Source organism: Nuphar pumila, chromosome 13 (assembly GCF_984573655.1).
Source record: "Nuphar pumila chromosome 13, dmNupPumi1.hap1.1, whole genome shotgun sequence".
In the NCBI taxonomy this organism is placed as follows: Eukaryota; Viridiplantae; Streptophyta; class Magnoliopsida; order Nymphaeales; family Nymphaeaceae; genus Nuphar; species Nuphar pumila.
This window is the reverse complement of record NC_143261.1, coordinates 95072404-95087057: the sequence shown is the minus strand read 5'-3', so window position 1 is coordinate 95087057 and position 14654 is coordinate 95072404. Positions and strand designations below refer to the sequence as shown.

Here is a 14654-nt window from a genome sequence, read left to right as displayed (position 1 = left end):
AAAGATTAGTTTCACATTTTAGAATTCCTAGGTCACCAGTGATTTTTTTTTTAAATTAATAATAATAACAGAACGAAATTTGGATAGCATGACAGACTAAAATAACAAGTAAAAAATGGAAATCTTACCAGCTGCTACGGTAAGAATTTCTCAATGCAATATGCTTAAATCTCACCAAGTTGACCGGACGACACAAGTTCAAAACCCACAGGTGGCAGAGATTTTTTTTTATAGGCAAGCAGGGGGATTAGGCAGACCCCCACCAGTGACACAGCATACCATCCGGTTTTGAACTTGCAACGTCCCAACACATGGTAACGTGCACTAACAGCTCCTCCCAAACAAGCGGAGCCCCCCCCCCCCCCCCCTTGGTGGGTGGCAGGGATTTTTCCCTTTAAGACTATAACCGCCCCCAACACACAACCAAAAATACACGTGTCATCATCAATACTTTCACTTATATCCCACAGGCCACAGCATAATAGCGCATATGGGCTTTATGTTCCCATCCCTGCATAGTATTATTAGCAAGGACCAAAAAAATCATGATAGCCAACATGTATTATGTTTCCGTTCAGCAGGAAAGTAGACAACAGCAACACATACAGTATCGCAAGATAAACAGTCAAAACGGACAGTACGCATATGACCCTAAAAAAGGTAATAGAAGTCCCCTATCACATTCCGTCCTCCAAAACATGGATCAAACCAGAGAAAGAAAAATAACCATCTCTTCTTTATCAGAACCAGTTGTCAAGTACATTCTGATGTACCTGAAACGAATAGACCGTAAGCACAAGATGAACACACTTAGCATGAGCCACAGCCAGAGAGAAACAGAGATATTGAACTTACCAACAGCAAGCATAAATGCCAAAGAATTTCCAATTAGCAGTCATAATCTGGTCGGTCAGCAAGGTCGTATTCTTGTTCTATATCACGAGAGCGCTCTCGTTCATGTTATTTTAACTCCCCTTGCTCATATCTTTCATGATCATGATCATGATCATGGCCGTAATGCGCATCAGCATGGCCAGGCTCAGCATGCTCATAGCGTTCACGCCCACGCTCATTATCAACAAGATCGTACCTCTCAACAGGCAGGACATGTCCATGTTCATGATCAACATTCTTGTGCTCCATCTCCCTCTCATACGCATGCTCCGGCTCTGTGTGCTGCCCGTAATCATTTTCCCTCGACCTGGATCGCTCATAATCAGGATCAAGCTCACCATGCTCATATTCCCTGTCCCTCTCTCGATGGCGTCCTCGTTCAGGACCACGATCATGGTCTCGCTCACGATCATGTACTCGGTCTTGATCCCTATCCCTATCACGTCCACGGTCATGGTCACGACCACGGTGGGAACGATCCCATTCACGATCATGATCACGGCCACGATCCCTCTCTCGCTCCCTGTCTCTACGGTCACGATCTCTGAGATGCCTATCTTCCCTCACATCACGATCTCTACCCCTCTCATGCGAGCGCTCACGAGACTTCTCCCTTTCTCGCAATCTATCCCTCCCTTTTTCACGAGACATTTCCCTCTCCCTGATTGTTTTCGAAATCATTAGCAATCAAAATACAATTATCATCACAAAATAAAACGACTGCAAGAAGTAAAAAGAAATCATGGTTCACCTATCCAAGTGGCGATCTTCTCGAGCTCTGGGCTCCTCTGATGGCCGAGGTCCGGCTGATATCTGTTGAGGCTCCCTGTTTATTAACTCAAGTTATATACTCATCTCAAACAACGTGCACAAATAATAAATTGTACATTGTCTTCCTCTCAAACGAGCATAATATCATTTCCATAAGAAGAAGCCTAAACTGAATTACTGAATTGAATCAACCAGATATAAAAAAAGGCCGAAGAAGTTTTATGGATGTGCTAAGAAAAGAATAACACAAAAATTTATTTAGAAATTGCAGCAGAAAAAATACTAAATTATGAAAAAGAACTGTCTAATGCAAAGAATTATTATGCATGATTTTAGGAATTGCAGCACCAATGTGTGTGTGTGTGAGCAAACACGAGAGAGAGAGAGAGAGAGAGAGGTCCAAGTTATAATCAATATCAGGCTATATCAGGCTGAACTAGATATCCAACTAAGAATATCAACCTAAATTAGGAAAACCAATCAAAATTTCATGAATGACCAAAAAGGAAAGCTAGCAGTACAGGTGAGCACTGGGCCCGGCCTGGGACAGCCCGCCATGGGCCCGGCCTGGGACAATAAATTTGGCCCTGGCTTGGCCCCAGCCCATCCCGAATATATGTGTGTGTGAACTTTTATGTATATATATATATATATTCAGACCAGCCCGTTTAGGCCTCATGGGTGGGGTGTGGGTCGGGGTTTACCCAATGGGCTAAAGGCCAGAATTGACAGGTCGGGCTTTGACCGGGCCAGCCTGGTCAACAACCCAATCGGCACGCTCCATTTAGCGGAGCCTGGCCCGTTGCCCACCCTTAGCTAGCAGCAACATTCATCCAGTCGATGCAAGGTCACCCTCTGAACTGGAATCCCATGGTTTTAGACAGAATCATCACATAAAAGGTCAGAGCGCACCCCTGATAGGATCTTGCATGATGAAAAATTGCTGCCAGTGTTATAATCTATCAGCCAATTTTTGCATTTGGAAAGCGGAAAAAGGAGGAGGGTTGCGGTAGGCCAGTGACAGCCAGCATAAAAACTTAGTCATACCCTATGAATATGAACCAATTTGAGAATTTCGTTGGGGGCATTCCTTACTAAGCGACGCGCTGTACTCTATAGGCCCGGAGGCAGTTATAAATGGGCAAGGGTTGCTAAGTCGTCGCCCAGAAGCGACGCGTCACACCGGCGCCCGGGTGTGGTGTCAAATAGGCAAGGGTTCCCTCACTTTGTTGGACGGGTGGGGGTAAAGAAGTTAGTCCAAGACCATAAAATTAGGTTAGCCACTTGGAACATAGGGTCTTCAACTGGTAAGTTGGTAGAGTTAGTAAATGTTATGTGTAAGAGAAAGATTGATATTTTATGTCTATAAGAGACCAAATGAGTAGGTGAGAAAGCAAAAGTGATAGAACCTTTGGGATATAAGATTTGGTATAGATGAATAAATAGGAATAGAAATGGAGCAGGGATTATTATGAGTTGTGAGTTTATAGATAATGTAGTTGAGGTCCGTAGGAAGGGTGATATGATTTTACGTATTAAATTAGTATTAGGTACGGATATTATTAATATTATTAGTGTTTATGCACCTCAAGTAGGTTTAGATGATTTTATTAAGCGTCAATTTTGGAAAGATTTAGATGGAGTAGGACAATGGGTATCTTATGGAGAAAAGTTTTTCATCGGCGGTGACCTTAATGGACATGTAGGCATTAGTAGGGATGGATTTGAGAGTATCCATGGAGGCTATGGTATAGGAGAAAGAAACGAAAGTGAAGAAAGGATTTTAGATTTTGGTTTGTCCTATGATATGATCTTAGCAAACACTTGGTTTATGAAGAGAGAGCCTCACCTAGTAACATTTAAAAGTGGGGTTAATACGAGTCAGATAGATTTTTTCCTACTTAGAAAAAGAGATAAGGGTTGTTGCATCGATTGTAAGGTTATACTAGGAGAAAGTGTAGCTACACAACATAGAGTCTTAATTTTAGATCTTAGAATTAGACAATGCCGCAAAAGGGATAGACATAGGATAGATCATAGAATTAAGTGGTGGGGCACTAAAAGGAGCTAAACAAAGAATGTTTGTAGAGCAGGTAGTTAAAGAAACTGATTGGTGTCTCGAAGAGGATTCAGAATCAATGTGGAATAAGATAGTGGGTGGCATGAGAAAGGTGACTAAGGAGGTATTGGGTGAGTATAAAGGCGGTGCACCGCTAGGTAAGGATACATCATAGTGGAACGAGGATGTCAAATTAGCTATTAAGGTTAAAAGAGAGTGTCATAAAAATCTAAGAGTCGTGATAATGAGAATTTGGAGAAGTATATGATAGCAAAGAAAGAAGCTAAAAAAGTAGTTCGAAACGCAAAGGATAAGATATATAAGGAAGTTTATGACAAGTTGGATACCAAAGAGGGCGAGAAGGATATTTATAGGCTTGCAAAGATGAGAGATAGAAAATCGAGGGATCTATGTATGGTTAGATGTATCAAAGATGAAACAGAAAGGGTTTTAGTCAAAGATGAGGAGATTAAGGAGAGATGAAAAGATTATTTTGATAAGCTATTTAATGAAAGTCATGCTCAGGATCTTGGAGACTTCTCCATTCTTTTTCATGAGATGAATCGTGACTTCATGCATAAGATTCAAAAGAAAGAAATTGCAGAGGCTTTGAAGAAAATGAAATAAAAAAGGGCAGTTGGCCCAGATGGTATACCTATCGAGGCTTGAAAATGCTTGGGAGAGAAAGGTTTAGAATGGTTGATAAATCTTTTTAACAAGATTTGGCAAACAAATAAGATGCCTAATGAGTGGAGGAAGAGTACTTTGGTGCCTCTATATAAGAATAAGGGTGATATACAAGATTGCACAAACTATCGTGGTATAAAACTCATGAGTCATACTATGAAACTTTTGGAGAGGGTGATTGAGTCTAGGTTGAGGAAGGTTGTCATGATATCGGAGAATCGATTTGGTTTTATGCCTGAAAGATCAACTATGGAAGCTATATATCTTCTTAGACAACTTATTGAAAGATATAGAGAGAGGAACAAAGATTTGCATATGATATTTATTGATTTGGAGAAGGCATACAATAGAGTACCTAGGGACGTTCTCTAGTGAACAATGATGAAGAAATGTGTTTTTCTCAAGTACATTAGTATAATTAAATATATGTATGAAAGAGTAGTAACCAATGTTCACACTTGTGGAGGGGTGACAACAAATTTTCCTATAACGGTTGGGTTACATCAAGGATCTTCTTTAAGCCCTTTCCTATTTGCTATAGTGATGGATGAGCTTACGAGATCAATTCAAGAAAATGTGCCGTGGTGTATGTTGTTTGCTGATGATATTGTTTTGATTGATGAGTCTAGAGCTGGGGTTAATGCTAAGTTAGAATTATGGAGACAGACATTAGAAGCAAGAGGTTTTAAGTTGAGTAAGAGTAAGACAGAATATATGGAATGTCGGTTTAGTAAGCAACGAAGTAGTGATGGGAGCGTAGTGAAGCTTGGTGAGCAAGAAATACCGGTGGATGATTGTTTCAAATATTTGGGATCTGTGTCACAGGGATTTGGTCAGACATGTGTTGCACCCGCGTCGACGCGACGCGACGCGGATGCGGGTGCTGCACCCGGTGCGGTCAACCTGACCCTGGGTGTGGTCAACGCAGCCAGAGTCATTTTGGTCTATTTTTTTATTTTTATTTTTAAATTTTGCCCTATGAAATGGGCTGCGGAATTTTAAAAAAAATTTCTTAACGGAACCAATGTGCGTCGTCACGTAAGACGACTCTTCATCAAGCTTCTCAATCGAATGCAGATACGTCAACATAAATCTGACACCCTAATAAGTGTGTGGGAAACCCCAAAGAGTTTTATAATAATGGTTTCTGCAGAGGTGTGGGCCCCCAGTCACATGGGCAACTGAAAGCCCCTTCAAAATAGTGATCATGTTCACGTGACCATTTAATCGAGGGCCTTCCGTGAAGGGCTCTATGTTGACGAGGAGGAGGTGGGACGGATGAGGGATTTGACTTGAACGGTTCGAGACCCAAGGGCGCATTCATGATTGACGAGCATCCAAAGCACATTGTAAGGTCGCTTTCACCTCCACAACTTGATGCAGACTGTCATAAAAACATGCAAAACAGCCCTTAGGCCTTAGCCCTTAGCCCTCTCATGTAGTTACAGAAAGACCAACATTAACCTTTTATGTATAAAGTATTACAAGGAAAAAAAAAATTATTCTTAGTAATTTGACTCTTGGTTATTATTAAATTAAGGGACATGAATAATATAATAATAGTAGTAAGGTAAAGCAGTAGGGGTGGGGAGGAGATTACATCAGTAAGGTATTCTTCGACAAAGAATTATTGTTTGGTGGGGGAATGTGGGAAGAGTGTGGGTGCCCTATGAAATGGACCCGCGCCGGGGGGAACCCCAAAGACCCCCTTATATATATATATATATATATATATATATATATATATATATATATATATATATATATATATATATATATTACATCTTTGCCCCTGTCGCACCCCCGCACCCAGGTTTTTTGGAAGTGCCGAATCCCCGCACCCACACCCATGTGACATAGTTTGGGATCTATCATTCAAAAGTATTGAGAAATTGATGGAGATGTAAATCATAGGATAAAGGTTGGGTGGATGAAATGGAAAAGTGCAAGTGGAGTGTTGTGCGATCGTAGAATGCCATTGCGGTTGAAGGCAAAGTTTTATAGGATGACTATTAGGCCCGCTTTACTATATGGTACGGAATGTTGGGCTGCCAAGAGACATCATATTCAAAAAATGAGTGTAGCTCAGATGTGTATGCTTAGATGGATGTGTGGAAATACAATAAAAGATAAGATTCAGAACGAGGATATAGGTAAGAAGGTAGGCGTTGCACCCATTGAAAATAAGATGAGAGAGAATCGTTTACAGTGGTTTGGACATATTCGGTGAAGGCCTAATGATGCTCCAGTTAGAAGGATGGAGAAATGGGAAAATATATTAGTTAAAAGAGGTTGAGGTAGGCCTAGGAAGACATGGATGGAGATGATAGGAAAGGATATGAATGCTTTGAACCTCACCGAGGACATGGCATTGGATAAAAATGATTGAAGGAGAAGGATTTATGTGGAAGACCGAGAATGATTTTCTTTTTTGGTTCATATCGCCGACCCCAATTGTTTTGGGATGAAGGCGTAGTTGTTGTTGTTATTGTAAAGAGGAAAAAGTGAGAAACCCAGCACTTTAGCTGTCGTACCAGTGTCAACACGGGTATGGGTATCAGGCGCAGTGCAGGTACGCCTGGTACCCGAATCTCAAAAAAAAAAAAACTCCCCACCCCCCAAAACCCTTGATTCTCTCTCTCTCTCTCTCTCTCTCTCTCTCTCTCTCTCTCTCTCTCTCTCTCTCTCTCTCTATCTATCTATCTATCTATCTATCTATCTATCTATATATATATATACATACCCTCATTTTTTTAAATTGTCGTGTCATATCCTCCGTACCCATACCCAGGTGACATAGGACGAGCATGGACCAAGCTTCCCCACAAGATTTTTGAAGTTTAAATGTCAGAATGTAGCATGGATTGAGCTTCCCCAAATAATTTGACATATTTGTGGTGAATTAGGGCAAATCAAGAAAAATCCTAGAAATCTAGGAAGGATGGAGGCTATTTCTATCATATTTTTGTGCAAAATTGGAGCGAAAACAACCTTGCTTTTTAAAAAAACTAGAGAGAAAACTGTGTGCAAAAAAAAAATAAATTCCTGCAAGAGACCTCAACTATCATACAGTATAGGTTGACATGCTATGATATGCTTGATTTTTATATCGATGGTATATCACGTCATCCCAATAGTAGCGTATTATAATAATTTATCAATCCAAAACATTACATTTCAAATTAGTATGAACCCACCTCATACTTGATATTTAATATTATGAAGCCACAAGAATAAATTTCATGTATGTTTTCAAGTTTCAACCCCGTAGTGGCATGTGCTTTGCATCGGTTCTGCCCTCCCCAGATAACTAGTAAGATTGTTACATATGTATGCAACAACAATGATTTACAGCTATGAAGCAATTCTACTGCAACAGGAAGCTTCCTTATAAGCAATTTTTTTAGCCCATGCATAGACATAATATCTTATGAACGATTTAACAGATGCAGCAGAAAGGTCCAAGAACTTAAAAAAACAGTTCATGGGCCATCTGCTACACGCATATCTCGACCAACCCTTACTTTGGGGTGGATCTGAGATTCAGCATTTGTTCACCTTGGATATCAGCATTAGACATACGAAAGATACAAGACATAGATCTGAGACCAAGGTACACCACACAACCTTACTGAATCATGCACAAGATCAGAAATACCATCACCTGCCAGAATACTTCTGATTCACCTCTTCACCTCCAATTCTGGTCGACCCTAGTCCTCCACCAAGTCTACGAGGACGCCAATTTGGAACTGTTCTACCACGTTCTACATCCACAAGGACTCTTCTATTATCAATTTTTCGCCCATCTGCTTGTTTATATGCAGCTGCATAGCAAAAAGTTTCGTAAGCACACCATTTTCTCATTAGTGGATGATTTCATTGTTCTTCCACATATGTAAAGGTGAGGGGCCATTTTCCCCTAATGATAACATACTTTTCATGTCCCGAGTGTGTGCATATTCAATGAAGCCATAGCCTCGAGGCTTGTTCGTCTCTTTGTCAGTAACCACACGGACCTGAGACAGTGAGGACAAGCAAAATCAAAATATTCATAATTATTCATCAAACACACGAGTAAAGGAAAAAGGAAAATAACAAAACAAAGCAATTCCATCCATTTAAAATTCTTTTAACTTTTACAACCTAAAACATGTTCAAAACTCTAAGACCTAAATGGCACGGCAGACAGGCACTATGCCTCACTAGCCGTGCTCACCTTTTAAGGTGTACAGCTTCGCCAGGCAGGATGTGTCACCATCATTGTAATTGAGTTGGAAGAAATATCGAGGCATGTGATCGATTTACCAGATGTGGATCAAAATAACCACCCCCTTACCAGGGATATTTCTTAAAAGAGCAAAAAGAAATATGACAAGAAATCTAGCAATACCATAATACCTCTGGATGTGGAAACAGATTTCTATTGGCCTCGGAAATCAAATAGAATTTTGCAGGAGGAACTGAGATTAAACACACCCACAATGCCATTAGTGGCAAAAGAAAAGGAAAATTATTCTATCTTACCCCTTGCATGTTTACCCACCATGAAGACATTTTAAAATGGGAAGATGGTTGAGTAGTCTCTTTTCAAAGCTTGAAGATAGAGAGAAAGGTTTAGAATATTTAGATCTTTTAAAAAGGCCAAAATGAAAGAATGTTCGCTGAACCTCTTACCCAAGTCAAGAGCAAACACCCGAGCCCCTCGGGATTGCTCATAATACCTACCCGTTTAATTGGCCCATAGGCCTCAAACTCCCTTTTGATACGATGCTCAGTCGTCTCATAGCTCTGGATAGCAAACACACAAGAACAATTAAAATTGCATATTCAAATTTAACAAACAAGTTAAAAGTTAAAAAATGTGACATGAATACTTCAAGCAGCAGTAAAGAACTTACAAGCCTAGCCACAAACAATGTCTTGTAAGGATCGCCTGAGATATTGGGGTCCTTCGACGGATCATCTATATTAGAGGAAGATTGAAAAAAAAAGTTAAATACACAGTTGGGTTAGGTCTACTTAAAGTTAAAGCATCATGAAAAAATATAACAAATGTACACCATTTACATTTTTGAAGCTCTGTAGAAGCCTTTAGGGCGCCCTTTTCCAATCTCTGTCTATGGATTCTTGCTCTTCTTTGTGCCTATTCAACAAGAAAGTCGACATTAAATGTCTAGACGTAATATTACAAGCTACAGCTTGTCTACCTAGATGCATGCAATTTTTTACCATGCCATTTATGCAATACATACAACCGATTTCCACAAGACCAACAGCTTCAGGTAATGCCATGTAGCACACAAACAGGAGATTCAATGGCATGGTAAACATCCCTAGTTACATGAATATGAAATCCAACTCAGTTTTAGCGACTTCTGTCAAAATGAAATCCTTCTTACAACTATTGTAAGTATTATACCGTATTGATACGGTACGATACGTATCATTACTTTGGGCCAAATTGATACGATACACACTCATATCGAGGTACGGGTGTGTATCGTACCTGTATCGGGTGTATTGTACGGTACACCCCGATACAGGGTGTATCTTATGATACGCAATTAGTGCATTTTATGTTGCACTCAATTTGTTTCTTTTTCTTTTTCTTTTTTTGAAATATATAAGAAGCTATGTCACAAGGACTCGACGTAGAGGTCGCTGCACCCGCGTCAACGCGATGTGGGTGCAGGTGCGGTCAATGTGACCCTGGGTGCGGTCAACCCGCACCCAAGGTTATTTTTGTCCAAAAATAGTTACACTAAATAAACAAATCTAATTATTTAAAGTTTTGTCCCATATACAAAGCTTTGAAAGTTTGAAACGTTGTACATTAAATGTTTTGAGCCACGTACATTCTTTTACTCTTTTACTGTTTTTAAAAAGTTTTGTCATAAAAAGTTGAGCCATTACATTCTTTTATAATTTCTATAGAGTTTTGTCATGCATTAATAGAAAAAGTGAAAATTGCATTGGAATGAATTTCTATATTAAATGGGGAAAAACGAGTAGGTTGGATGTTGTATTAAATGTACTTTTGTATTAAATGGGGATAACCGAGTAGGTCAAACTTTTGTATTAAATGCATTAATAAAAAAAGTGAAAACTGCATTGGAATGGACTTTTGTATCAAATGTATATAAATCCAAATTTGATTAAGCAATACTTTTAAATTTTTTATTGTTTTTGGTGAAAAACAGATTTTTTTAATTGAGAGATTATTTTATGGATAAGTTTTATATATGCATATATTAAAATATAAAATTAAATAAATATATATATATAAAACCTCCTGCACCCCCGCACCCAAGTTTTTTTAAAGTGCCGCACCCGCACCTATGTGACATAGATAAGAAGACTCCTTAAGGTTAGTTTGTGTTCACTCCTAAAGAATTTGAGAGTGATTTAAGGCTTGATTTCTTGAAAGAAGAAGTCTTCATTTTTTGTTTGAACTTAAAAAAAAACAACATGCCCTGTTATGGATCTTGCGACTTGTTAGCTTAGTGTTGTTTATTATTTCACAATTTACATTTTTCTTATGAGATATGCATGACACTCATACTATGTCACCTCGGTACAGGTGCGGGAAAGCATACGGGTACAGGTGCGGCACGGCAATTCCAAAAAATGTGGGTATGAGGACATGGCTAAATATGTACTAAAAAATATATATCATATATCTAAAATATATACTGAAAATATGTATTATACATCTAAAAAATACATTATATATTGAAAATATAATATATAATATAATATAGGACATGGAAAATGCCGTGTCCAGGTACCAGTACCCGTGTCGACAGGTAACATAGCATTCATAGCAGCTCATGGAGACATAAATGCTTCATATGTGATTTTATTGTCATATTTTGTGAAATTCGTCATTGTTTCATGTGATATGATTTTTTTAGAATTTTTTCTGGTTTTTTTGAATTTTTGGAAATTTTTTATTAAAATATTATGGTATTTTATGATACGATCCGATACGGTATTACTTTGGCCCCGACCGATACAGGTAACGATATGATACTTACAACCTTTCCTCTGACTGCTTCATTTGCAAGGTTTCTGTTAATACCTATCAAATTGGTTTTCAAGAGTAGCCAAACTGAATCAATAGGTAACGATATGATAACGATATGATAAAATACCATAATATTTTATTAAAATATTATGGTATTTTATGATACGATCCGATACGGTATTACTTTGGCCCCGACCGATACAGGTAACGATATGATACTTACAACCTTTCCTCTGACTGCTTCATTTGCAAGGTTTCTGTTAATACCTATCAAATTGGTTTTCAAGAGTAGCCAAACTGAATCAATAGGAAAAAACAAGAACACAATATCCAGTACAGCAGTCAAAAAAATGCACTGAAGATCATAGGCCATTTTCATAATTTGTGGTCCATACATCATAGTTGGAAAACACAGTGAGTCAATGTGTAACTTGGCTGAATTGCCTTGCATCGGCAGCTAAACCGAATTAGGAAATGAGCTTGACTCGGTTAGCACCGAACTTGACCGGTCACGACATTTACTCAGCTGAGCCAGCCAGCTCTTATAATATATGATATTATATTATATTACATAAAAATGTGTTTTACAAAATATATTTTTATACTTGACAGAGTGACTGAGTCGGTGTGTGGCCAATTCAAGAGTTCCAAGAATGACAACCATGGCATACATTGAAATCAAGACGAGATAAAATCTTCTAAGCCATCTAATGAATACAATGGTAAAAAGAACACTTATCGCATTTGCATTTTCTTCACATTTGGTAATTATGAGACAACCTTTACTTTCCAATTCGTTATTAACAAGTTTATTATATTCATCAGCAAGATATCAAAGGCTTACATCGAAAAAATCATGAGTAAGCAAAATAAAATAAGTAAACAAATATGTGTGTGTAGTCTACATGTTCCCAGTTGTGAAGATGAAGGTTAAAATAAAAAAAGGCAAAAAACATAAAGAAACAAACAATAACTCATACTTCTCAAATTCTTGCCACTCAAATACAGATAGAGATGTGTCGGATGGTTCAAGTGCATTTCAGCAGAATTTCTCAAAACCACAACCAACCTAACAAATCAACACACAAACAGAAAATTTCAGCTAACCAGTGATATAAATTTCGGAGGGAAAAAATAAGAATGCATTATATAATAATAATTATAGAAGTTAATTACAAGCTCAGAAAGGGAAGCAGAACCATGCCAAAGACAAACTGGTAATGACCCAATTCTAGAAGCACGTGAGAACAATGACTTGTAAATATATGCACGATGTACCCTCCTCACCAGCAGACAAATAATAGAGCAAGAAACAAACAGGAACCAACCAAGCATCCAGATTAGCTATTACCAACTTAGCATAAGTTCCAGTTATGCAATTAACCAGATACAGAAGACATGGTCTGAAAGAAAAGTGTCTTACTGGTGTTTCAGCTTTCACCACAGGTGGGGCATACTCGGGTTCCCCTGGTTTAGCAAACTCACTTACGAATTGTGCAATGCCTGACAATGAAGAAAGAATGTGGTTTCAGCATCCACGTGACAGCAACATACCGTAATAAAATTTCACCGCAACAAGAGAAGAAAAAGGAAAACAAAGAACCAAAGAAAGAAGAAATAGAGCAAGATTACCTTCATCAACAAGTAGCATAGTAGAAATTTTTCTTTTTAGAATCTTTGAATAAGTGATAAACAAAGAAATAAAAAGGACTAACAACTCCTGATTATACAAGAGGAACAAAACCAACAACAAAATAATGGTGGCTTAATGCACAAGAACTAACCAAACCATCATTCAGCAATAGAAAAGAATGATAGAAGGATTTGATGAAGATAAAAAGCAAAGAAAGATGTTCATGTCAAACCATCATTTCCAAACCTAAAACCCCGAAATAAGGCTACCTGAATATGGAGGGCATTTCCGTTTCTCAGGCGGTGGCTTATATTCCAAAGGTGGCCTTGGTTCGAAAAGCTTCAGAAGATTGGATGTGAGGCCTGTCGGATGACTTTGTCCGATCTATGAACACACATGAAAAGGCCAACGAATCATCAATCCTCAGGAACAGAAACAAAGCAACCAACGAGAAAAAGGAACAGCAAAAGATTGTGGTTTGCTGAAAACAACGTACAAGTTTCAGCTGCAATACTGTTGCACGGTTCTGCGCCTTGGTCCGAGCCTGAACCGCCGCATCCTTCCCTCGCATGAAGGCATCATTGTAATCCCCCATGATCCGAAGGAAGAGATATTCGAAATGGAAACGACAGTCTAATACCAAAAAAAGAACAAGTAAACGGCGATTCTTTCCCAGCCAACTATTCCTCGTGACTGCTGCAAGGAGAGATCATATCACCTTTGTGTGTATCAAAACACAGGACCTGAGTTGATCAATAACCAAATTTCTGAATTTAAAAATCAGACAACCAAAAAAAAATCAGAACAAAAAGGAAATCATTTTTTAAAAGAAAAAGAAAATATATAACTGGCACCTAACCTCCAAATCTCTCGATTAGAACCACAAAAAATCTGAGACAATATAATCTAAATCTCATCATGCAAATCTAAAGACAGAACAAAGAATCACTTTCACATGCGCGTGTGATACCATTCTGAGCACCATCATCAAACGAAAATTCGAAAAAGCCTAATCACATCTAAAACCACGAATTTTCTACAATAGTCCGGATAGTACATGCAATCGATTCGCTATTTCAGTCGACGATAGGAAGAAAAAGACATTCATTCATATATATAGGAGAGAGAGACCGGTCCAGTGATGATCCGTCGCGATTCCGGCACCGGCGACGCCTGGACGAACTATCGATGGAAAACCCTAACCCAAAATCGAAACCAGAGGGGGGCGTCCCGCGTGGTTGAAATACGTCGTTAAAATCCTGCGTATCGTTATATTGAATAAATAAGGTTTAGACTCGGACCAACTTGAAGATGGATCTACAATATCCGACCCGACAGCCTTACAGGACCCACATATTTCAACTGGAACCTGGTATTTTTCTGGACTCCACCGGACCCAGGATCCAGTCTTTTTCTAAATGGCAGCGGCCAAAGTGTCCGGCTAAGCTGGGTTTGGGATGGACCCACTTGGATCCAGACTTGGCATGACACCGCAACTCGAATAGAAGCCTGGTTCCAGTTAGGGTCGATAACTTGCTGCGAAATAGGGATGGCAGTGGACCGGGGAGGGGGTGAGGGTG

General features: G+C 39.0%; 1 protein-coding gene across 3 annotated transcripts; it reads right to left on the bottom strand.

The window, feature by feature from the left end:
- Positions 1–496: 496 nt before the first annotated feature.
- On the bottom strand, positions 497–14327 carry LOC149819291 (U1 small nuclear ribonucleoprotein 70 kDa-like). Of its 3 annotated transcripts, XM_089983959.1 has the most exons (13): positions 14206–14316; positions 13793–13817; positions 13571–13707; positions 13344–13458; positions 12865–12944; positions 9482–9557; positions 9313–9377; positions 9140–9202; positions 8349–8430; positions 8076–8238; positions 1646–1720; positions 856–1555; positions 497–773 (listed from the first exon to the last, which is right to left on the bottom strand). In XM_089983959.1, exons 3-12 carry the CDS (start codon positions 13667–13669, stop codon positions 961–963), a joined length of 1413 nt encoding a protein of 470 aa, XP_089840085.1. In that variant the 5' UTR covers positions 13670–13707; positions 13793–13817; positions 14206–14316; the 3' UTR covers positions 497–773; positions 856–960. The 3 variants fall into 3 exon arrangements, with proteins under 3 accessions (XP_089840085.1, XP_089840083.1, XP_089840084.1); XM_089983957.1 differs by having other exon boundaries at positions 13571–13841; positions 14206–14327; XM_089983958.1 differs by having other exon boundaries at positions 13571–13817; positions 14206–14327.
- Between the last annotated feature and the right edge of the window lie 327 nt (positions 14328–14654).